The following is a 22357-nucleotide window of genomic DNA, read 5'->3' as shown; positions in this document are numbered from 1 at the left end:
ACAGGCCTGGGCCTGGACATGTTTTGAATGCTCCACTGGTATTCAGTCTGCAGACCACTACACAAGAGGTGGGTGCTTGAGTCAGGGACTGGATCTCCTCACTTGTGCTCCCCTGGGCCCACACCTGGTCTGGCTCAAGGTGCAGGCCCACATGTGCTGTTTGGAGGAAGAAGGAGGGCCCTGAGGAAGGGGAGCTCTGGGGCACCAGGTGTCTGCTGGCACTGGTTCACGAGTGCCCTCCTCAGGGTGGGTGAGTCCATCCCACACGCCCTGCTGGGGGTTCTGACCACACACCCCCTCCACAAGTCACCCTGATGTTTACAGTGGAGGCTCCCAAGGTACATGTAGTCACCAGGGGGCCTGCCCACTGGAGCTTCCTGAAATTTTTGTCCCTCCTCTAAAGCAATAGGTAAAAAAGCATGGCTCACCCTGGAGTGGGGCCTGGAGGGCAGGAAAGAGAAGGAACCACCAAGGGTGCCCATACCACTGCCCATGGACACACTAGCAGTCTGTGCTGGGAGGTGCAGGATCTCTGGGTCCTGCTCATAGGGCCCAGGCTAACCCATCTGTGGGACTTGGAGGAAAATGGGGCGGAGAGGGGCCGGGGCTCGCCTGAGGTACACAGCAGGGCAGGGCCAGGCCTGGCTATCAGCGAGGGCTCCTGCCCCCTGCTTGCTGCCTCACTGCAGACTGAGGCCTGGGGACTCTCGGAAGGAGGTCGTGGGTAGGACCGTGGCTTGGTGGTCCTGCAGCCCTGGGGCTATGTCCTACCTCAGCTCCCACCTCCTTGTCAGGTGCCGCCACCCAGTGGAGGCCTCACGGCAATCTGCCCACCGTTATCGGTCTGGTGAGGGCCTGTGTGTTTAGTTGCTCGGCAAAGACACTGATGTCATGACCCACGAGCTGCCCGGCCCCTGCAGCCTCTCCCCGGCTCCACTCACCAAACTCCAAGGCGTTGCAGTTGGTCAGAAACTCGGGCAGGTAGAAGAACTCTGGGGTCAGCTCCCTGACGTCACTCATGTTCTCTCTGGAGGCTGACTCCCATGCTTTCTTCATGCTGTGGAACATTCTATCTGCCACATCAAAGCTTCCACCCTAAGCAGAAAAGGGGAGACATGATCAGCTGCATGCAGTGAGAACTCGGGGTGCACAGGCATCCCTAGTGTGGGCCCCCTTCGTCCACTCTGTCCCCGAGGCACGGGTTTCACTGTTAGAAACTTTCGTTCACCCACACACACACATGCATGAGTCAGTCCATGCATGTGTGTGATGGTTTCTTCAGGCATCTATTCCCTCAACCACTCTCTGGAACCCTACAACAGGAGCTTCCACGGAGGATGCATGATCCACTGTGATAAAGGGAGCAATGTTTTCCCAGTTTGAAAATTGGAGTTCAGATCAGAGACAGGAAACCACAGTCATGCATCTGACCATCTCCCACATTTGCTGAGGGTCAGCTCTGAATCAGGCATAAAGACAGGATACAAAGGACCAGCTATAGGACAAGGAGTGGGTCAGACATTCTACGTGTGGGAAAATTTCCTGGAGAAGTCGACCCCTGGTGAATCTGAAAGCCTAGTGACAGAGAAAACGTCAATGTTCTGAGCAGAGGGCAAGACCTTGCAAGGAAAGCAGGTCAGGTCAGAGCCCTGGTGGCATATAACATAGCAGCCTTGACAAGCAAGAACAGGTCTGAGGATGGAGAACTGGAGGCATATGGTGCTGCATGCAGCACCCACGAAGGCCAGCCTTGTTTCCAAGGCCCATTTCCACAGGTGGCTCGATGCAGTCCCGAGCTTGGCAACTGGGATTGGACCAATTTAGACTTAAGGCAAAGTCTTTCCTTCGATTCTCTGCTCCTCTCATCTGAATTGTCAAATCTCTTCAGTTGACGCTACCCTTATTCATCAGGTGATCTTGAGGGTTGGGAGGAGGCAGAGAGGTGCCAGTTGGAGAACTGAAGACACTGTGGGCAGAGGGACTTCAGAAAAGAGTTTCTGAAACTGGGATATGGGTCTGTCTGCTTAGGTTTAGGGATGCCCAAGGGACACCTCTTCCCTGGAATTCAATAGTTCACTTGTCCCCATAGAAACTGGGCCCTTCTTGTACAGCTAGAACTTGCCTTCTTCCTGCCACCCGCTGCAGAGTGCACATGTGGCCCCAAGAACAAAGGCGGAGAACCCAGAATGCCAGCGCCCTCCTCTGCCCCACCAGCTCCCTTCAATCTTCAGGGGCCCGAGGTTTCCCATCGGCAGCAGCGGATGAAGGGTAAAGAATACGCTAGCACTTTACACACGCAGAGATGCTCTCTCTTTGTCCTCACAGAAGGTGCATCAGGAAGGAATTGGTATTTCCATTTTGTAGGCCAGAACACTGAGGCTTCTCAAAGTTTATTAATTTTTCCAAAAGAAATGAATGGCAGAGCTGAGTTCAAAACCCATGGATGCAACTCCAAAGGGCATGCTTTGCCGTTATGCCGGTTACTGGGGGGGAATCCTGGACCTGGGGCATATGACCTGCTATGTGTGGCCAAGGGGACTCAGCTCTTTCTGAGAAGGAAGAACCTGCCACACACCTGAGGGAGGCCACACTGGGGCATCCTGGCAGGCTGGTCTATTTTCTGAGTCAGATGTGAGGATCCAGTGAAACCCATGAGTCATTCTCTGCACAGGGTCAGGGACACCAAGAAACCCAGTAACCCCTGGGTTTGCAACCAAACACAGTTCTTGGTCAGCTTAAAGATGTGGCTTTTCTCCAAGATGGCTTTGCTCTTGGTTAAAATTAGGGGATGACACCCACCATGAGATTCAAATTGAAATGGAAACTAAATGAGGGGGGAGTGATTCTAAATAAATCTGCCCCTAACAAGTCGCTCATCGAAATGTATTAGGAGCTTTGCATATTTAATCTGCAGCCCTCGCCTTACATCTGCGGGAGATTGATGCCTTCTCGTCGTCCTGTTTTCCTTTTGCAGCTTTTATGAGTGCTGATGGTAATCTCCTGAGAAACAATATGATTTGGTAATAAAAAGATTACCTGTATTAAATAAAAATAATATATACATAGGAAATATTGTTAGTGCTACAAATCTGGTTAAAGATATTACCACAAAGAAAAATGTTATTTTTTTCACAGCTGTCTAATACATTTTAGCAAAAGTAATATATTTAAAACTTAAGCCTGTATTATTTATAAAGGAAGCAATAACTGATTTTCCTATTTCCTATATTAATAAATGTATTTGCATACATTTGTTTCAAAATTAATGGGTTTGCTCACTTCTGCAATACAAAAGAAATGCCAAATTCCCTGGAAGGAAAAGTGGAGCTGCTTTGTAACTCGTATTGTAAGTCTGTGGGTTGACACAAACTCTGGTGGCTGCCAGCAAGAAATCCCACCAGGACTTGATTCTCAGGAAGGGAAGGAAGGAGGAAAGGAAGAGATGATAGAAGAAAGAAAGGGAGAGAAGGAGTGAGGCAGAGAAGCACAATCGAGGTTTACAGAGTATCTCCATAAGGAAAGTCTGAAACGAAATAAAGCAACAACAAAACTAGGTCTAGAGGTTGGATGGAAACGAAGTGACCAGAGAGAATTACTGGGCCAAGATCTGCTTCTAAATCGATTCCGCCAATACTCTTGAATATCAAGAATAATGAATCCTACATGTATCCAAACAGACCGAAAAAAGTAGTAGCAAGGCCACTGTTATCAACAAAAGAGCTACCTCTTACTGGCAGAAGACTTTTCCCAGGTGACACTAAAGCCAAAAGACAAGGCAGCTAAGTCTGGAGGTTTCTGAAGCAAAAGGTAACAGTCTTCAGATTTTACGCCCAGCTGACATCACTCGTATGTAAAGACACCAGAAAGATATTCTGAATATTGAAGGGCTCATAAATAATATAATCCTAGATATCTTTCCTCAAAATCCTTTAAGAGGTGCTCAGTTTTACTAAGAGGTGAATCAAAATTAAAAGCAAAATAATGAGGGAAGAAGTGGCCAACGAGGACTGTTGCTGAACATTGACAGGAGTTAAAATCAGAGTAAAGTTCATGGATTATGGTGCATTGATTAAAACTGGTAACACCTTGAAAGGAGTTTCTATATTGAAGGTGTTATTCCTTTTGCAAGAGGACACAGAGTCTATGTGCACCTGTGTCCCTGGATAGGCATTTCAGTGGTAACACTCTTAAACCCCTCTCCAACAGGGGAGGGAAACTATGTTGAAAAAAAAATTCAGTTCTTGACCCACACCCACAGCAAGGCCAGTAACTGCATGTGCCCCAGGACACTTAACACAGATGTTTTGATAACATGTGCTAGAAAGTCTATTCTTCCTTCAGTGGGACTGACCCAAATCAACCCACCACCACACCTAAATAACGCGATTGGTTTTATGAGCAGCCTGGTGACCCCTTCTCATATCCTTTCCAGTAATTTAAAAGTATCCCACGTAAATAATTCACTTACAGGACCCCGTCAGTACATCAGTTGACCTAAGCGGCTGTCGCTTGTCCATCAAAGAGGCAGCATGCAGGGCGAGCAGAGAGCATCATAGCTTTAAAACCAAGAGGACTTGGGAGGGCATTTCAGCGCCACTGGTAGCGTGGACTCCGGGAAGTCTCTTAGTCCCTTTAATGTCCCATGCCCTCCTCTGCAAACTTTGGATGACTGTTGTGGGTGTGAACACTGTGATGTGTGTGAGAGTGTGCGCATGTGAGGGAGAGAGTGTGGGAGAGCGTGCGTGTGTGTGATGTCTCAGCTGGAGCCAGGCACACGGGAAGAGGTACCGAAGGAGCCCGGCTGGTGCCTCCCTCCCCTTCGCAGACCAGGACCTCGGGAGCGACCCTAGGCTTGGCCGGCCCTGATCTCAGCGTGCATGGGGAAGGTAACTATGGGCTCAAAAGAAGAAAAAGAAGGATGTGGAAGTTATTAGAAGTAGAAGGGAGGTATGAGGGGAAGTGAGGAGGGGCAGGGTCCTGGGACGGAGCAGGAGGGAAGTAGCCTTTGGGTCGTCAGGGCAGGTTTTTTTTTTTTTTTTTTTTTTAACATTTTTATTGGAGTATAATTGCTTTACAATGGTGTGTTAGTTTCTGCTTTATAACAAAGTGAATCAGTTATACATATACATATGTTCCCATATCTCCTCCCTCTTGCGTCTCCCTCCCTCCCTATCTCACCCCTCTAGGTGGTCACAAAGCACAGAGCTGATCTCCCTGTGCTATGCAGCTGCTTCCCACTAGCTATCTATTTTACGTTTGATAGTGTATATATGTCCATGCCACTCTCTCACTTTGTCCCAGCTTACCCTTCCCCCTCCCCATATCCTAAAGTCCATGCTCTAGTAGGTTTGTGTCTTTATTCCCACCTTACCCCTAGGTTCTTCAGGGCAGTTTTGAGGCAATACCACCACCAAGGAAGTAAAGGGGCCAGTGCGGGCTTCCTCGGGCTCGGGCGTCCCCCTCAGCGAGCTGCCGGTCCGACGTGGATTTGGGAAGCTGATGCACCAGTTCAGCTGCCTTGTCTGTCTTGCTCTCTCTCCACTGAGGGCGGGCTGACCCCAAGTAGCCGTTAGCTTTCCTTCCTGTAGGATGTGGCCTTTTGAAAAAGGCGCTGCCTATGCTGAAGGGAGGAGCGTGCACACCTATGGAGCGCAGGGCAACAGCAAATAGTTCTCATGCTGGATCTCAGCACTGAGTCTCACTTAGCCCTCATCACCCACTGAGTCAGGGGTCAAAGGAGGAGGAACAGAGGCTCGGGTATTCAACACCACCAGTGAGAAAGTTCTAGCGCCAGGACTTTGTGCCAGGTCTGCCAACTCTGTCATGTGCCTTTTCGAACACTCCCTCTTGAGTCAGTGTAATAACAGTTACACCTTTATTAAGGACACAACTCCATGCGGGGCTGGCACCCACGGAGCCCCTAAGTGGATGGCCTGTGGTGGGCCAAGTGCTGCCCACGGCCCTTGCTTCTCTCTGCAGTTGGCATATATGTCTTACACAAAACCAGCTGTCTCACCTCAAGTGGTGCAGAAAACCCTTCCCCACTGCTGGTAACAGCTGACTTCACACGGGCTGTGACTTAACACAGCACTTGATTTCAGTTTCTTATTCAACACAGCAGCAGCGGAACTGTGCCCTCGCTGGGGTGCTGGCTGCCTTGCTCTGCCCCGCCTAGGCTGGGTCCCAGCTCAGGCCTGAGAGCAACTGGTGCTCTTGCCAGGGTGGAAACGGGCCTGGGCCGTGGCCCCAGCCTGGTGTGGCCTCCGGTTGCTCAACTGACTGAAGGCTCACAGACACTGGCTCCCAGTAGGCGAGATTCCTGAGAATCACAGCATCCTGGGAGGCAAGCCCCCAGCTCGGCAGACAGTGGTCTCACACCCCAAGGGATGGGGATAACAGAGCACATAACCGACCTGTGCCCGGGTCACACTGCCTGCATGTGCCACCTGCTCAGGTCACACTGTCTGTATACCACATTTTCTGGATTGTAAGAGGCTATCATTTTAATAACAGATTTGAGGCAGAAAAACAAACACAGCAACAGTAGGGGTAGACATCAATTCTAAGACCAGCCTTATAAGATTTAAACGTGAAGAGAATAAAGGAAAACTTATACCTAGGAATTGGAATATGTCACACTGCAATTCTTAGGCTGCCCACGCCCCTCTGCACCGTGCCCTGTGGACAGGCCACAGCCCAAAGAAGGCTGTACCCGCGTTCAGACCACACAGGGTGAACCCACAGGCACCATCTCTCCACACCAAAGCCATCCCAGCTGAGCCGTGGAGTGAGCATGTCACTCTGGATTAGTCACATAATAGCCAAGAGGCAGAGTTTGTTTAACACAGAACGGAAGAGCATGCACTTCCTTGTGCTGACTCTTATAGGTACACCAGCTCTGGAAATACTGGACATTCGCACGTCCCTGCTCTCAGATAAGTGAGAAAGGCCTCTCTGCCTGGTTTCTGCACCTCTCCACCTTTCCTATTCTTCTCCACCCCATGATCCACGCTGGGGTTGGGGGCTGGAAGTCTTGGGCTGCTGAGAATGTAGTGAGGCTCCTTTCCTTGTCACCACACAGGGGTGAAGCAAAGGTATCTTGAGAAGAAACGAGTCTGCCTCCGAGGAGGCAGAGTGGGATGGAGGGAAAAGCCTGACTCCAGGAAGATGCCAGAATGTTCCTAAGGAGGTCTGCACAGGCCCCAGGACTCCCAAAGGGGAGGCAAGCATATTCCTGCCAGATTTAACTGTTGTACACATTCCCCTGAGACTAAAATTCATCTTTTATGCTAAGGGAAAAGCAGAAGACGGTTGGTTCTTCTGCTCATTCCAAAGGCTTGGACCAGTTGTGACCCACTAGAAGAGGCAGTTAAAAGTAGGAAGGCAAAACCAATTCAGAAGCACCGTGGAGATTTCAACTCAGATGAGCCAATGTGCCACTGATAGATTTGAACCCAGAAAAACCAGGAGTCGCATCAGACTTCAGCAAGGTAGTCAAAAGAACTCAAGCTGATATGACTGCATTTGTGATACATAAAAGAAGATAAAAGTGCCTTTGACCATCTCACACTGGTTTAAACTATCTCAAACCAGTTTGGGCTGGTCACCATTGGACCAACCTGGCTAAGAAAAGCTCCAACCCATTGTGACTAGCTTCAAAGTGGCCTTAACCCAGTAGGTTTGCAGCACACCTGTTTCATCTGGCTCATGCCATTTGGAATGCTTTGAGGCAGTCCAGACTGTCTTGAATTACTTTAAAACAAAGAGGAGCAGCTTGCACCAGTTCAAACCTGCTCAGAAGAGATCTGACTGACGGCGGGAGGAAGGAGGGAAGAACAATGACTGATCACCTTCGCAGCATCAGCCCTGAGCTAGGGGCTTTACCCACATGTCCTCCTTTAATTTCAACGGCCCGGTGAGATGTGTATAATTAACCCTCATTTCCAGAGTAAAATAACGTGCAGAACACTTTGTGTCTATTAAGTGGTAGAGCTGGGATGTGAATCTCACAGTTCGCGGTTTCTATTTCAGTCTGCCTCCTTGTTCGTAACAGAGAGGAACCTTAGTAACAGGTAGAGATGGGGCTATAATTCGTGAGACTGAAGGGGCAAGGGAAAACTTTTAAAGCGACCGAACTCCCTGGACAGGAAGCCATCACGGGAGGCATCACCATCATCGTCAGCGGGATTGTCACTCCTTGTGGGCTGATGAGGAACAGCTGGACGGGATTCCGGGCATGGGGTACAGCTCAGGGGCCGTTTGTTCTCCAAACCAAACTCACTTAAAATGCTTGTTGCCTGAGAAAGGCTCCGGGGAAGCACACTTGTTATTTCTGAGTGAATTTCCAGGGACAGGGGTTATAGAATGCCTTCAAGGAGAGAGAGGACTGCACCAAGAATCAGAAAACGGGAGGGATTTTGCTCCTAATTAGAGACAGCACCTTGACCTTGCCTACCCGCTCCTGCCCAGGGCTCAGGAGATGGCTTCAGTGTTGACCCAGAATGGCCTTTGGTGTTGGGGTCAAGGTCATCTGAGTGACCATAAGGAGTGACCTTGCTGGTGAAGTCAGACCAAAATACACAATTCCTGGGACACTCATGTTCTTCCTTTGGTGATGCTTGGCTGTCAGAGTGAGTCCCTGCAAGTTCAGCAGCCTGTTAACCCACTGTGGTCATGCCTTCCTCTCCGCAGGAACCTTGCAAGGCCTCAATTGAAACAGGCCCTAAACTTGGGCCCCGTGCTGTGCTCGCTTTGGAGTTGCCTGAGCCAGCTGTCGGCAGCTGGGCTACCCAACGGCTCTCCCTAGTTAAAACCTGTGCCCCTGAATAACCCTGAAGCAAGATTACAGTGATACAGTCAGGGGAGAAGAGAGAAAAAAAACTTATCAGCCTCCCAGGAGGGACTCTGTCCTAGCAATCCCGTGTGCCTTGGACACCACCATCCACTCAGGGTCAGACTCGCCGACTTTCACCTTGTATTGGGCTGCCAGACAAATCACAGGATGCCCAGGTAAATTTGAATTTCAGATAAACAACAAATAACTTTTTAGTATAAATCATTGTTTATCTGAAATTCAAATTTACCTGGGCATCCTGTATTTTTATTTGTGAAATCTGGCAACCCTAAGCTGGCATGATGGTCAGTTAATTTATGGGTAGGCAAATTGGTTAGTTTCTTTCTCTAGTTTAGCTGTTCACTTCAGTATTAAAATATTTTGTTTGTACTTTTAAGCCTTCAGCCTTGTACTTAGCATAGCTTTACGCATTCTGATGTCACAAGTGATATTCTTTTCATTCTTCCTTCTTTGTGCTTATTTTTCTAAGTTTTGACCACCTACCTTCAAGGAAGTCATCAAGCTTCCTGTTTTTCCTTTTCCACTGAAACCTATTTATGTTAAGTATTTTTTTCCTCATATCTCATTCCTTATTTTTTAGAGCCTGTTTGCAAGACTGTTGGGCAGACATGCAGGTTTACCTGTGAAGAGCAGCTTGCCTCGGCTGGATGGCCCGGAATCCTGGAGCCAGGGTCAAGTGGGAATCGCTGGCTCAAGACTGGATTTCTAGCAGCGGGGGTCCCTGCCTCATCCAAGCCTAGCTCTTAATCTTTGGGAGACAGCTTTGTGTGTGTGTGCGCGCGCGCGTGTGTGTGTGGCGGGGGGGAGTGGGGAAGCTCACCTGCAGAGAGCAGAAGGCCTGGGTGAAGGGAGGCATCCGGACCAGGTAGGAGGCAACAATGATGGCCGAGGAGTAGTGAGTGCAGTAGTGGCACTGGACAGTCATGTCTCCTGCAATGAAAAGGACATGCCTGGGGTGGCGTCCCCACCTGTGGGGCAGGCGGGAGACACGCAGGCTATCTCGAGAACAGCCAACGTGAGCCCTGCTTAAGAGAGCTCCTGCAGGCACTGGAGCCTAGGTGTTCTGGCCAACAGCCAAATTGTCACCAGGGGTGGAAAGCACATTCGAGACCCTCAGTTGCACTGGCCAAGCCCCCAGGGGTCTGCCCTCAGGACGGTGGCAGAGCCAGGCTATGAGGAGGCTGTGCTGAGGGTCCACGGAGAGGCAGAACTCTGCTCTTCTGACTCAGGGCACCTAGAGAGCCCTCAGGTGCCTACAGTCCCATCAGCAGCCCTCTCTCCCGGCCTCTTTTAGAGCAAAAGTCCCTGTGTGAGAAAGGGGGGCTTGTTAATGCAGGGACACCCCCAGATGAGTGAGAACCCAGGTATCCTCATTCCCAGAGGGGCCTGGATGGCAGAGGCATAGACTTCCCCGTTTTGCTCCATCCAGGGTATGACGGAGCTGGAATGCTGAGGCAGAGACAGTGCTCTGGCCGGGCCATTCCAGCAGAGAACAATCGCGATGCTGCTACTCGTGGACTTCGTGCGTGCTGTGTGTCCTCCGTCACACCCTCCCTGCGTCCACACAGCCACCCTATGAGTCAGAGCTATTCATTATCCCCGTTTCACCAGTGAAGAAGCCAGAGCAAGTCGGAGACTCGCTTCCATCGCCAGCGAGTGGCAGAGCTGGCTGGCGGCACGGGCTCCTCCAAACGGCGGCTCTGCCATCCCGCCGCAGTGCCGCACCCGGCCCTCAGCCCTCGCGGTGCTGTGGGAGTTCTCTAAATCAGAGGTGTCTGGGAGGTTGCTGGATGTACTTGTGCAAGGGCCCAAACTCGACGTGTGGCTCCAATGCACACCCAGGTTAGTATGCGAGAGAATGGTACCAAAGTGGGCCCTGCCTGGGACGCAGCTGGGGAGAGCTGATGCTCCTCTGGCCTGCCTCTCTGGGAAGGATCCAGCAGTGCCCGGTGGAGCCAGAGGAACAGCACCTGGGGGAAGGTGGGGGGGACTGAGATGGGTCATATAGGTTGAACTTTAGCCTCAGGAGGAGTTAAGCAGGGCAAGGAGGGCCTGCCCACCCCTCCCATCTCCTCCCATCTCCCCCAGCAAGTCTGAGTGCCAGCCCTGCACACAGTGGGGATCCTGGGCAGGGGCCAGGGGCCTCCAGGGTGGTGTGGGATGCAGAGGAGCTCCTCAGCCTGCTGAGAACCCGCTCACCAAAGGCAGGGCCTCGGGGCCGAGTGAGCCTTCTGAAGTGTGCCACCTCCGGTCCGAGGTTAGCTTTCATGGTTCGCAGCTGGATGTTCCTCATTGTAGTAGTGCTATGTTTATTTCAAAGTGTTTGAGAAAACCAGTATAGCGGACATCAAATATATGATAGAAAACGTTCTCTTTAAAATACATCCATTGAAGCTTAAGAAGGGGATAGACCTAAAGGAAACCAGTAAGGCACTAAGAGGACAGCTGGCATGTGAAGGTGGCAAAAAAAATTGTAAAGGGGATGTGCAGACGAACAGCATTTGGGAACTAGGCTCTAGAGCCAGACAAATGCAGGATCTGCCATTTAGAGGCCATAACCTTGAGTGAGTTGCTTCAACTGAGTTCCAATCTCCTTCTCTTTAAAAAGGACCATTGTGGGCTTCCCTGGTGGCGCGGTGGTTGAGAGTCCTCCTGCCGATGCAGGGGACACGGGGTTGTGCCCCGGTCTGGGAAGATCCTGCATGCCACGGAGCGGCTGGGCCTGTGAGCCATGGCCGTTGAGCCTGTGCATCCGGAGCCCGTGCTCCGCAATGGGAGAGGCCACAACAGTAAGAGGCCCACATACCGCAAAAAAATAAATAAATAAAATAAAAAATAAAAAGGACCATTGTGTGTATGAATGCAGGCTGGCCTGCACCTGGCATACAGAAAGTGCTGAATGGATGTCACTTCCTTGCCTTTGCCTGCCTCTGGGAATGGAGGTGTTAGCTCTTAGCACCATAGTTCTCAGTCCTGATTTCATGTTGGAATCACTCAGGCTGCACCCCACTGTGGACTTATTCAAATCAGAATTTCTACAGGTGAGGCCTAGACATCAGTATTTTTAACAAGCTCCCCAGGTGATTCTCACATGCAGCCAGGGTGCAGACCACTGAATTCAAGGGCTCTCTATCCAAACGTAATTGTCTCTAGGCTAGATGACACCCAAATTGTTATAAACTCTCACTGCAAGGCATTCAGATGAAGAGCATTGCAGAAAAAAGTCAAGCTGGGATCTACCCACCTTCAGTCTTCTCAACTTCTTTAAACCTCTGGATGAATTTCAGCTTCCTTTCCTTGGTCTGAGCCCCCATGGGCTTCGAAAGATCCCGGAAAGTCTTGGGATTCATCAAGTTCAATGTCTAGAAGGCAGATGTGCAACTGGAGTTAACTCCCCTGGACCCTCTTGTGCCCCAGCGAGACTGCCGGAGCCACGCTCTTTAGTTTTATGGTTCTCTTTATTGGTTCACTGCCGTTTGGTCTGACCCCCTCCTCTGGTGATTAGCAGGCCTGGTAGGGTTTTATGGCCCCACAACCAGTGATCCACAAAGACTTAATAAGGGAGAGATAGAAAATGAGAGGAGGGGAAGATTGAGTTCACTCTGAACTGTTCCAAGTTGACCCAAATCAGAACATAGCCACCAGTTACCCAAGAGACTTTCAAAAGAATTCCTGTTGTCAATGGACACTTGGCTCCTGCCCTCACAGAGCAGTTTGCTTCCATAGTTCAGGGTTCTTGCTTAGAATCACACTGATTTTCTAGGAATTTAGAAGTCATCCGTTTGGGGAGGAAAGGAGAGCAAGGGCCTCGTGTTTCTGAAGGCACACTCCTTTCCGGGTGATGAAAGCAGTAATGGTGACCCTTCCCCTACCCTTGGAATACACAACAGTGGAGCCCTGAAGAGTTTTCAGGGCTGGGTGTCCTTGGGGATTGCATGTCTTTATAGAAGGAGGTGTTTCTTTACACCCTTCCTCCTTTCCACTAGCAGTGAATCACCACAGTTCTGGGGAGGCAGGGTCTGCCACCATCCCTCACCTGCCACAGCCAGGTGCGGGCGGCAGGGAAGCAGGCACTCCTGAGACCCCCGTGAGTCATGGCACTGTGGAGACCCACACTCAGCTACAGCTGACTTTGCCAGGGCAGAATGGGGCTTCATAGTTGCCAGATCTCTGGATTCGCCAAAAGATATTGGAAAACCAGCTTTTTAGGAGAAATCTCCCAATTTCTGAACACTGTTAAGTAATCCAAATTTTAATACAGGGTATGGGTTAAATAAAAGGGGCTGGTGACCCACCACTTAGCAACATGTGAGTTGAAGCTGGGATTGGCAAGTTTCGTTTTTGAAATACCTGGGCCTCAGACGACCACCAGTGCAATAAGAAGCAACATGTGGCTGGTGAGGAAAGGTCTGCTGTGGTAAGTGTCTTCAGTGCGGATGGGAGCTCACAAAAAACTGAGGTCCCTTTTCCAAATTCTGGGGGTCAGTCATCTAAACAGCTCGAGGCAGGACTGGCTAGGCTGATCTGAACCAGGACCCAGACACCTTCTGCCATGTACATACACAGCCCAACACACCTCCTGATGTCCAGATCCTAGGTGGTCAGGACACTGCTCCATAGCCTGCTCGCCCCCCTAGTGACATCACCTCGGTCCAGCTGTGTCAGCTTTCCTGCTCCTCCCTCCCCTGCCTGCTGAGGTCCTGGGACAGAGGTCAGAACAGCAGATGATCTGGTGTTGCCACTGACCTCCCTTATGGCTACATGTCCCGGTCTAGATCTGGGGTGATGTCCACGTACCATCATCTCAGTTACTGAAGTCAAAAACGGGAGAGGAGTTTGTTCTCGCTGGGTCTGTGTATCTCTGTCTCTCTCTTGCTCTCTCCTCTTCTCTCTCACCCTCCCTCCCTCTCTCTCTCTCTACATGTTGGTTCTAGGAACACATTTCATGGCCCTCTTCACTTGATGGACTGGTGTTGGTCCATGGCAGTATCTCAGCAGATGAGTATCTCTTGCCTTCATGGTAGCGAGTGAGCCAGGAAGTCCTTGGGGGTGCATGTTAACTACTGTCCTAGTCATGTGGATCATCCCCCAAGTGGGGCTGGGACAGGAAACCAGGCAGCCAGACTCCAAAGGCCTCTTCCCAGGTGAGGGGCTGAGACCAGAGCAGCCCTCAGACCCAAGTGGACTGAACCGTGTCTCAGAGGTTCTGTGTGACTTCGGGTGCTCTGGTTGTCAGGGTCAGAAAGCCACAGGACACTGCATAGCATCCACGTGAACACGTACCTGTGAGGTATAGTCAGCCAGGACCCAGGGAAACACTGGATACTGCATGTAGTCGTTGTAGGTCCTCCCAGCCAGGGTGTTGAGGTGCATGAGATACTCGAAATTGCTCATGTCCCTTTTCTGCAGAAGAGTCAAAGAGGGGATAAACCCAACACAGTTGGCCTCCTCCTGAGGGGCATGGGGGTCTAACTCCCAGGCTTGCACAGGAAACCGCATCGTGTAGGTGGGAGCAGGCAGCGTGCACCTGCACCATTCCCCGTGCACCTTGTGCTTGGAACTGGCCCGACTTGGGGAGGCCACGCTAATTCCAATATGAGCTGAAGCAAATTTAGTCAGGAAGCAAAGTCAGCCAGAAAAAAAAAAAAATACAACTCAGCAGTCCAAGCCAAGGCTAAAGCATTCTTTTTTGTCAACTGTTGGGTGATACTCAAAAGCTGATTAAAATAATAGCACAAATGCTGGGTAAACTTGCTGCTGACCTCTTTATGATTGAAAACATAAGCTGAGGGGACTTTGCAGTCACCGGGAAAGAGGCCCTCACCAGCAGGCTGAATGATCTATCTTCCTCTGGGACTTCAGGAACTCTCTTTCTCCTGACCGTGCGTGTTTGGATAATGCTCACTCTTAGGGCCCTCTGCTTAAAGATGTCACAGGTGGAGACAGGGATTGCATTTGGGAAAAATTCATCAAGGCCAACTGGTGAACGAGCAGCCAGTGCAGCCATCATCTCTGATGGGACCTGCATGCTGCGGTCTCTCCTTTCCTTGGCCTGATCCTTGGGAAAGGATTTTGGACCTGAGTGACGAAGAGTTACTTTCCTGTTGCTATGTGATCTGTAAGGCTAGCTCTCTTGGGGTCCTTTCCTTCCACTGAGAACCCAAGGCTGAATGTCAGCTCATCCAGTCTGGGAGCCACGTGTGACTTCCCAGGAGAAGAAGTGAATGCTGTACCTTCCTGAGTTGTGTGTTCATTGATACACATACACCTTCATTGATGGAGCATGTGTGTGTGTGTGTGTGTGTGTGTGTGTACAGGGTTTGTGTACACACACACACACACACACTCTCTCTCTCTCTCTCTCTCTCTCTCCCCAGCTCTGACTCAAGAATCGCCTTTAATCAGTGAGATCTTTTCAGGGAAGTATTTGGGACATTTTAACAAATTAAAAAAACAAGATCCTGGGACCTCCCTGGCGGTCCAGTGGTTAAGACTCCATCTTCCAATGCTGGGGGTGCTGGTTTGATTCCTGGTCAGGGAACTAAGATCCCACATGCCGCATGGTGTGCCGAGAAAGATGAAGAATAAAATAAAGAGCAATAAAATGAAAACAAAACAAAACAAAAAACAAAAACAAGATCCCCCCTGATCCATCCACATGCCTTCTCTCTTCATCCCGCGGGCCTGAGCTATTTGCTGATTTGCATTCCCAGAGGGTTTCCTCGGACCCAGAGTCCTCTGAGGGGTCACTTACCTGCCATTTCTGCAGCACGGTCCTGTCAGAGCCGGGGTATCTCCTGTGGGACAGAAAATGATGGGGTTGACCAAATATCTCAAGCCATGAATAAGGGAAGAGGTGGAACTTTCTGGGGCATCGTGGCGCCAGGGCACCCAGGAGAATCACAGACTTCCCAGGGCAGCAAGATTATTTCCCAAGCTCTCCCTGCCCCCCTCGCTGCCCTACTGAAGGCTGGGTTCCCGCCATCCCTGTTGCTCTTATGCAATGCCAGAATGCGCTGCTGCCTGAGGCGTGGCCCCGAGAAGTCCCAGGGCCGTAGAGAAGCAGGCTCGGGGGCCTCACACCCCACACTGGGCTTTCACAGCCGCATCTTGGCCTTCTTTGCCCATGTGCACAACATGCATGTGAATACATGTCACATGTGAACATGTGTGTGGTTAAGAAAGGCAAACAATATGCAAGGTCATGAAATATAAAAATAATAGTCTACAAACCACTGCTCCCACTCAGGAAGTATCCACAGTTAATCTCCAAAAGAGTTTTAGCCATATACCAATCTATATGCTCAAGCAGTTTTTAAACAAATGTTTTTGTTATGTGGGATCATCTTATCTGCGCGGGTCTCCTCCCTGCTTCCCTGGCCTGAGGGCACGGTGGAGGCGGCCCACATTGCCCTATGGCCACAACAGCAGGACACCCTCGTACAGATGGATGGGAACTCGTGGGAGCCTTCCCCGTGCTGGGCTTTGTCTTCACAAATGATGTTTCTGTGATCATCTTCGGACATAAATCTCTGTGACTTATAAGATTTCCATCTCATGATGATTTCATGCCTTGAATCTTTGCGAGTGTAACCATGAGATACATTTCTGGCAATGGTAGTACTAGGTTAAAAACTATGAGAATTTTCAAGTGTGCTACATATTGCCAAACTGTCCTCTTAAGAGGCTGTACAGATTTATGTTTCCACAAATACGATTAAGAAACACAATTCAAACCAAAGAAACACCATTTTTGACCCATGTGGTAGGGGAGAATGTAAAAGTGTAACAGGATGCAGTGCTGGGGAGGGCGTGGGAAGGAACCTTCTCCATGTGACATGCCCCTTCCACTCAGCAGGAATTTGTAGGGCCCAGTTCCTCGGCCTCTGAGGTCACTTGGTTCCTCTTCTAGCTGTGTTTTCTTTCCCCCTCTGTCTCCCTGAGACTCTCCTTCTACTCCCCAAACCAGGTTCTTGTTCAGGCTGCTCCACTGCACCAAACCAAGTCCTGCCTCTCTCCAGCCATGCCCTCTGCCTCAGTCCTGGCAGGAACCCACAGACCCCGCCCCCACATGCATCCCACGGGGACGTACCACCCACGGGGACTGCACCAGGGTGCTTCAGGCATTCGTGTGGACAAGATCTGGCTGCCCGAGGGCCCCAGCAGGGGCAGCGACTCTTCATCTTCCCGTCACAGCAGTACTGTCACACCATCTGTTCCGGGCTCCCCACCCTTCCTCATTCAATACTTTCCTTGGCAGACTTCCCATAAACAGAAAGCAACTCCCTGGCTGGGATTCACCTCTTCCTCCCAGTAGAGAAATCATCTTTTTGGGCCATTTTATTCAGGCAGACAGTAACAACAACAAACAGGCAAAAACATGGTCACATTTATTGCATTAGCTTGCAAAGGCTCAAGTGAAGACTTGGCTTTCCTGCCCTGTCTGTGAGCCTGCCACTACCCCAGTTCCAGAAGGCAGACTGCTTTGAAGGCTGTACATGAGGACAGAGCCCAGGCTGGAGACAGCAAAGTCGACCACCTCGGAAAAGAATGTGTTCTGAGCCTTTCTGAGGATGTGGGTCTGAGCTACAAGGATGTGGAGTTGGTATGGCAAAGCCTGCGAATCTTGCTACTTTATTTTAGAAATCTGACAGTGGAAGGGGAATAGGGGAGCAAAATGTGCCCGTTAAGATCCAGGAAATGAGAGAGCCTCTGTTTTTCTTTTTCATAAAGAGTTCTAGAATTTTACCTGTGGTCTTTTGTGACATTGCACCCGGCGGAATGGTGGGCAGAAGATAAAGGCAATTTACCATCCCACTGCTCATCTCATCAGCTATGAGCTCCAAGGAAGACCTATAATTTCATTACCATCAGAAAAAGATGCCATTACCAGCATCCAGACACCTCACCAAAGGTGAGTTCTCTTTGAAAAAGAAATTTTTTTAAATTTATGTTCATCTGAAGGCAATTACAGAACTCTTTGAATGGTTTATGTGGATTTTGTAAATATCTGGTGATTAAAGTATTTCCTTAAGAGTTGATACACTGCACTACTCCATTATTACAGTGTAAATTTTATATGAAACAAGGTGCCAGAGATGGTTCTTGGGTTTCTAAAGCCCTTCCAAGGTCCAAGGGAGGCAGCATGGGAAAGAGCACTGGTTTGGAGTCACTAGAACCTGGGTTCAAATCCTGCCCCCACCACTTGACTGCTCTGAACTACTGTTACCTCATCCTTCAAACATGGCTGACCCAGGAGTGCTGGGGAGCAAGTGTAACCACGGGTCTGGAACAGGCTAGCACAGGTGTGGACACAGGGCTCCCTCAATGGGCATAGCTCTAGTTGATGTTGACGCTATCCTAGAGCAGGGTTGATTTTCTTTTTACTCTGGGAGGAAGAAGAGTGTGGTATAAAAGTGAAGACTTGCTTCTGGTCAACACCTGCTTTGTTCTGCCAGTACCACTCTGTAAGATCTTAGAATAACTGTGCCACCTGTGAATCAGATCTCCTGCTCTGTCAACTCAGGGTTTGCCATGGAGTCTATGGGGCAAGAGTCCAGGCCCTTGGGCAACCAGGGATGGTGTGGATAAGAATGGAAGAGTTCAAAGTCACTGAGGACTAGGTAGGTCACTCTGTCTAACCTGAAGGTGGCCTAGCACGGTGGGCCCACAGAGGACATCTTACCAACCTCACTCCCATCCCAAGACAGGTATCTGAACTCCTCTGGATGACTTCCAAAGATGGGGCACTGGGCTTCTCTGGTGGTGCAGTGGTTGAGAGTCCACCTGCCGATGCAGGGGACACGGGTTCGTGCCCCGGTCCGGGAAGATCCCACATGCTGTGGAGCAGCTGGGCCCGTGAGCCATGGCCGCTGAGCATGCGCGTCCGGAGCCTGTGCTCCGCAACAGGAGAGGCCACAACAGTGAGAAGCCTGTGTACCACAAAAAAAAAAAAAAAAAGATGGGGCACTATCTTCAAGCTGAACTTTGTGTGTGGTCAACCGCTAGGCTGGGTTCAAATTCTTCCCTATTTTGAGAGGTGATTTTTATCTGCGCTGCTTCACTTTAAATCACATCTATGTCCTTGAACTCCTAGAAGTGGTTTGAAGTGTGAGTGCTGCCGTCACATGGCCTTGGGGCATTTCCTACTCCTACTTCAGTGCCCATGGCTTGCCTCAGCGTCTTGCCTTTGACTCCGCCCCTTTGGTCCAGCTCCACCTGACTGATACCTCCACTCTACCCTGAGCCTGTCTCCCAGAGTGAGCCAGGGCATAGCCCAGGAACTCACATCTTCCCTAGGGAGCCTGGCAGAGAAGCCTACCAGGGGCCTTCAGAGGGTGGGCTAGCCCAGGCCAAAAGGGTCTCTGCCAAGGGACTCATCTGTCTGGAAGCTATACCCTCTCAGCCCAGGAAGGGATGGGAGATCTGCCCATCCTCCTCCTCCTCACCTTTGGGACTAGCGGGCTATGGCTAGTCCTTAGGCACTAAGACAGTAACCTCGCAGATACCCAGGGATGGCCCACAGGGAAACTGGGCCTCCTGAACTAAAGTGGACATATTTAAAAAGCCTGATGCCTCTCCAAATTCTCCTGTGTCTTTTCTATTTGCAAAACAGTTATGAGGCCATGGTGAAATGAGTTAGTGAGTAACCCATGGGTGTCAAGAAAACACAGACCACAAGGAGAAGAAAATTCACTCATCTTGGCAAACTAGAAACGTGTCTACTAATGGTTTGTGCTGTGCCTCAAGACAGGGCAAGTACTGGCCAGCATCTTGCCCTGCCTCTTGCCTGGGTGCGGCTCTGGAGGAGCATGCTGGGGAAGCAGTCTGTGGGGTGGGCAGAGTTTTCCACAAGGAGCCAAGAGGCTGGTAATAGAAATACACTCCCACTCCTTTTTCCCTCCTCAGAAGCAAATCTGGGTTTAGCCTAGTTTTCAGACCTAGACTGTAGGTCAGTAGAAATCCATTAATAGACAGGCATTCTTGCAGTTCAGAGATTTCCTCCTGAATTAACAGGATATTGACCTTCTATAATATTTCTATTATAACTTCCTGTCTTTATTTCTTTAACATGTAGAAATTTTGCATAAAAACAATAATAATAATTGTCTAATGCATTGGAAACTGCAAAGACTTTTTGTCAATTGTCTAATTTTCACAAAGACTCAATGAGATAGCCATGATCTCCATCTTCAGATGTGGAAATGGAGATGGGGTAAGAGGTGGGGTGCAGACTAGGGAAGTTCATGAGGGTTTGCTGAAGTCTGGTGCAGGCACCCATGAAAGCCCAGCACACCGGGCTGTGCAGAGCGCTTGCCGGACCACACCTTGACCCCGGGCCCTGACTCTGAAGACAAGCGCATACAAGCAAATTAATAAAATGACAACAGAAATCTTTGTTCTGGCTGGATTAGAGGGCAGTTACCCGACAAATTGGTAACTTGTGTATATTTGGAGTTAGAAATGAACATGAGCAAAATTACCAAATTATTATTGCACAACCATGCCATAAACCTGATGCTGTTGATGCATGAAAAGTCTGGAAGTTTATATAACATAAAGTTACCTCTAGATGCTGAAACTGAGTGGCTTTAATTTTTATAAAGTTTTACATATCTGTATTTTAAAATGTATTTATCTAAACAAGTGGGACCTAATCAAACTTACAAGCTTTTGCACAGCAAAGGAAACCATGAACAAAACGAAAAGACAACCTACAGAATGGGAGAAAGTATTTGCAAATGATACAATCAAGGGCTTAATTTCCAAAACAGACAAGCAGCTCATACAACTCAATAACAAAAAAACAAACAACCCAATGGGAAAATGGGCAGAAGACCTAAATAGACATTTCTCCAAAAAAGAAATACAGATGGCCAATAGGCACATGAAGAGATGCTCAACATTGTTAATTATTAGACAAATGCAAATCAAAACTACAGTGAGGACCCACCTCACACCAGTCAGAATGGCCATCATTAAAAAGTCTACAAATAACAAACGCTGGAGAGGATGTGGAGAAAAGGGAATCCTCTTACACTGTTGGTGGGAATGTAAATTGGTGCAGCCACTATGGAAAATAGTATGGAGGTTCCTCAAAAAACTAAAAATAGAGTTGCCATATGATCCAGTAATCCCACTCCTGGGCATATACCCAGACAAAATCATAATTCGAAAAGATACATGTACCCCTATGCTCACAGCAGCACTATTTACAATAGCCAAGACAGGGAAACTAAATGTCTACTGACAGATGAATGGATAAAGAAGATGTACTATATACATACAATGGAATATTACTCAGCCATCAAAAAGGATGAAATAATGCCATTTGCAGCAACATGGATGGACCTACAGATTATCATACTAAGCTAAGTGAGTCAGAAAGAGAAAGACAAATACCATATGATATCACTTATATGGGGAATCTAAAACACGATCCAAATCAACATATCTACAAAACAGAAACAGACTCACAGATATAGAGAGCAGAGTTGTGGTTGCCAAGGTGGAGGGGGGTAGGGAAGGGAAGGACTGGGAGTTTGGAGTTAGCAGAGGCAAACTATTATATATAGGATGGATAAACAATAAGGTCCTACTGTATAGCACAGGAAACTATATTCAGTAGTCTGTGACAAACCATAATGGAAAAAAATGTGAAAAAGAATATATATATGTATAACTGAATCACTCTGCTGCACAGAAGAAATTAACACAACATTGTAAATCAACTATACTTCAATAAAATTTTTAAAAATTAAAAAAAATTTTAAATGTATTTTTCTTGTGTATTTTCTCCCTTAAAGTACTGATTTTATTTTTGCTTATTTGTGTTTTATGATTTTCAGATTACTTATTTTCTAATTTAAATTATGTGCATTTTGAATATTCTAATTAGAAATGCACTAAGTTGTAGGAGTTCAGGTAACTTAATTTTCTGGTTATCTTCATTTGCTCGTTATGTTAAATCCATTTATTGTCTAAATTAAATGATCTATTTTCTTTCATTTTGGATTAAATAGGATGGTGGTGGTGTTCATGTATTTAAAAAATTTTATAGTTAACTATATTTCTAATTTAATGGTTATATTTTTATTTTTTAATTTAAACTTTTTCATTTTGCTTTTTTGTACTTGCCAAAATTTTCATTGCTTGGGTTAATTTTGCATTTCAAATTATTTATTTGCTAATTATTTAATTTATTTTAAAAATTCAACCTGGGTAATACAATTTAGAGTGTTTTTATAGTTTTGTTTCTATATATGTATTTTCTAATTGTTCTACAATGTTATTTTATTATTTGCAAAATAATTTTAACATTTATCCTTTTTGCCAAATTTCTCAATTTCTGGGAATTTAATTTAAAGGAAAAGAAACTGAACAAAAAGACTATAAATGCCTAGATATTTTCCTTGCAGCCTTATTCATGATAGTGTCAAATTGGAAACAACAGGAAAAGCAAAGTCCACCAGATTCAGTATTGCACATTCATTCAAAATGTGG

At 48.3% G+C, this 22357-nt stretch overlaps 1 protein-coding gene across 1 annotated transcript in view; it reads right to left on the bottom strand.

Annotated features, from left to right (window-relative positions):
• WDFY4 (WDFY family member 4) overlaps positions 1–22357 on the bottom strand; it is a 294420-nt gene that overhangs the window by 21947 nt on the left and 250116 nt on the right. The window contains exons 48-52 of the mRNA XM_082637674.1: positions 15609–15651; positions 14138–14257; positions 12099–12216; positions 9675–9784; positions 942–1095 (exon numbers count right to left, since the gene is read on the bottom strand). Of these exons, the coding sequence (XP_082493800.1) occupies positions 942–1095; positions 9675–9784; positions 12099–12216; positions 14138–14257; positions 15609–15651 (545 nt within the window). The remainder of the gene's footprint in view (positions 1–941; positions 1096–9674; positions 9785–12098; positions 12217–14137; positions 14258–15608; positions 15652–22357) is intronic.

Source organism: Mesoplodon mirus (assembly GCF_964341445.2).
Source record: "Mesoplodon mirus genome assembly, chromosome: 2".
Classification (NCBI taxonomy): Eukaryota; Metazoa; Chordata; class Mammalia; order Artiodactyla; family Ziphiidae; genus Mesoplodon; species Mesoplodon mirus.
The sequence above is the reverse complement of the archived record's forward strand: the minus strand, read 5'-3'. Positions and strand labels throughout refer to the sequence as shown.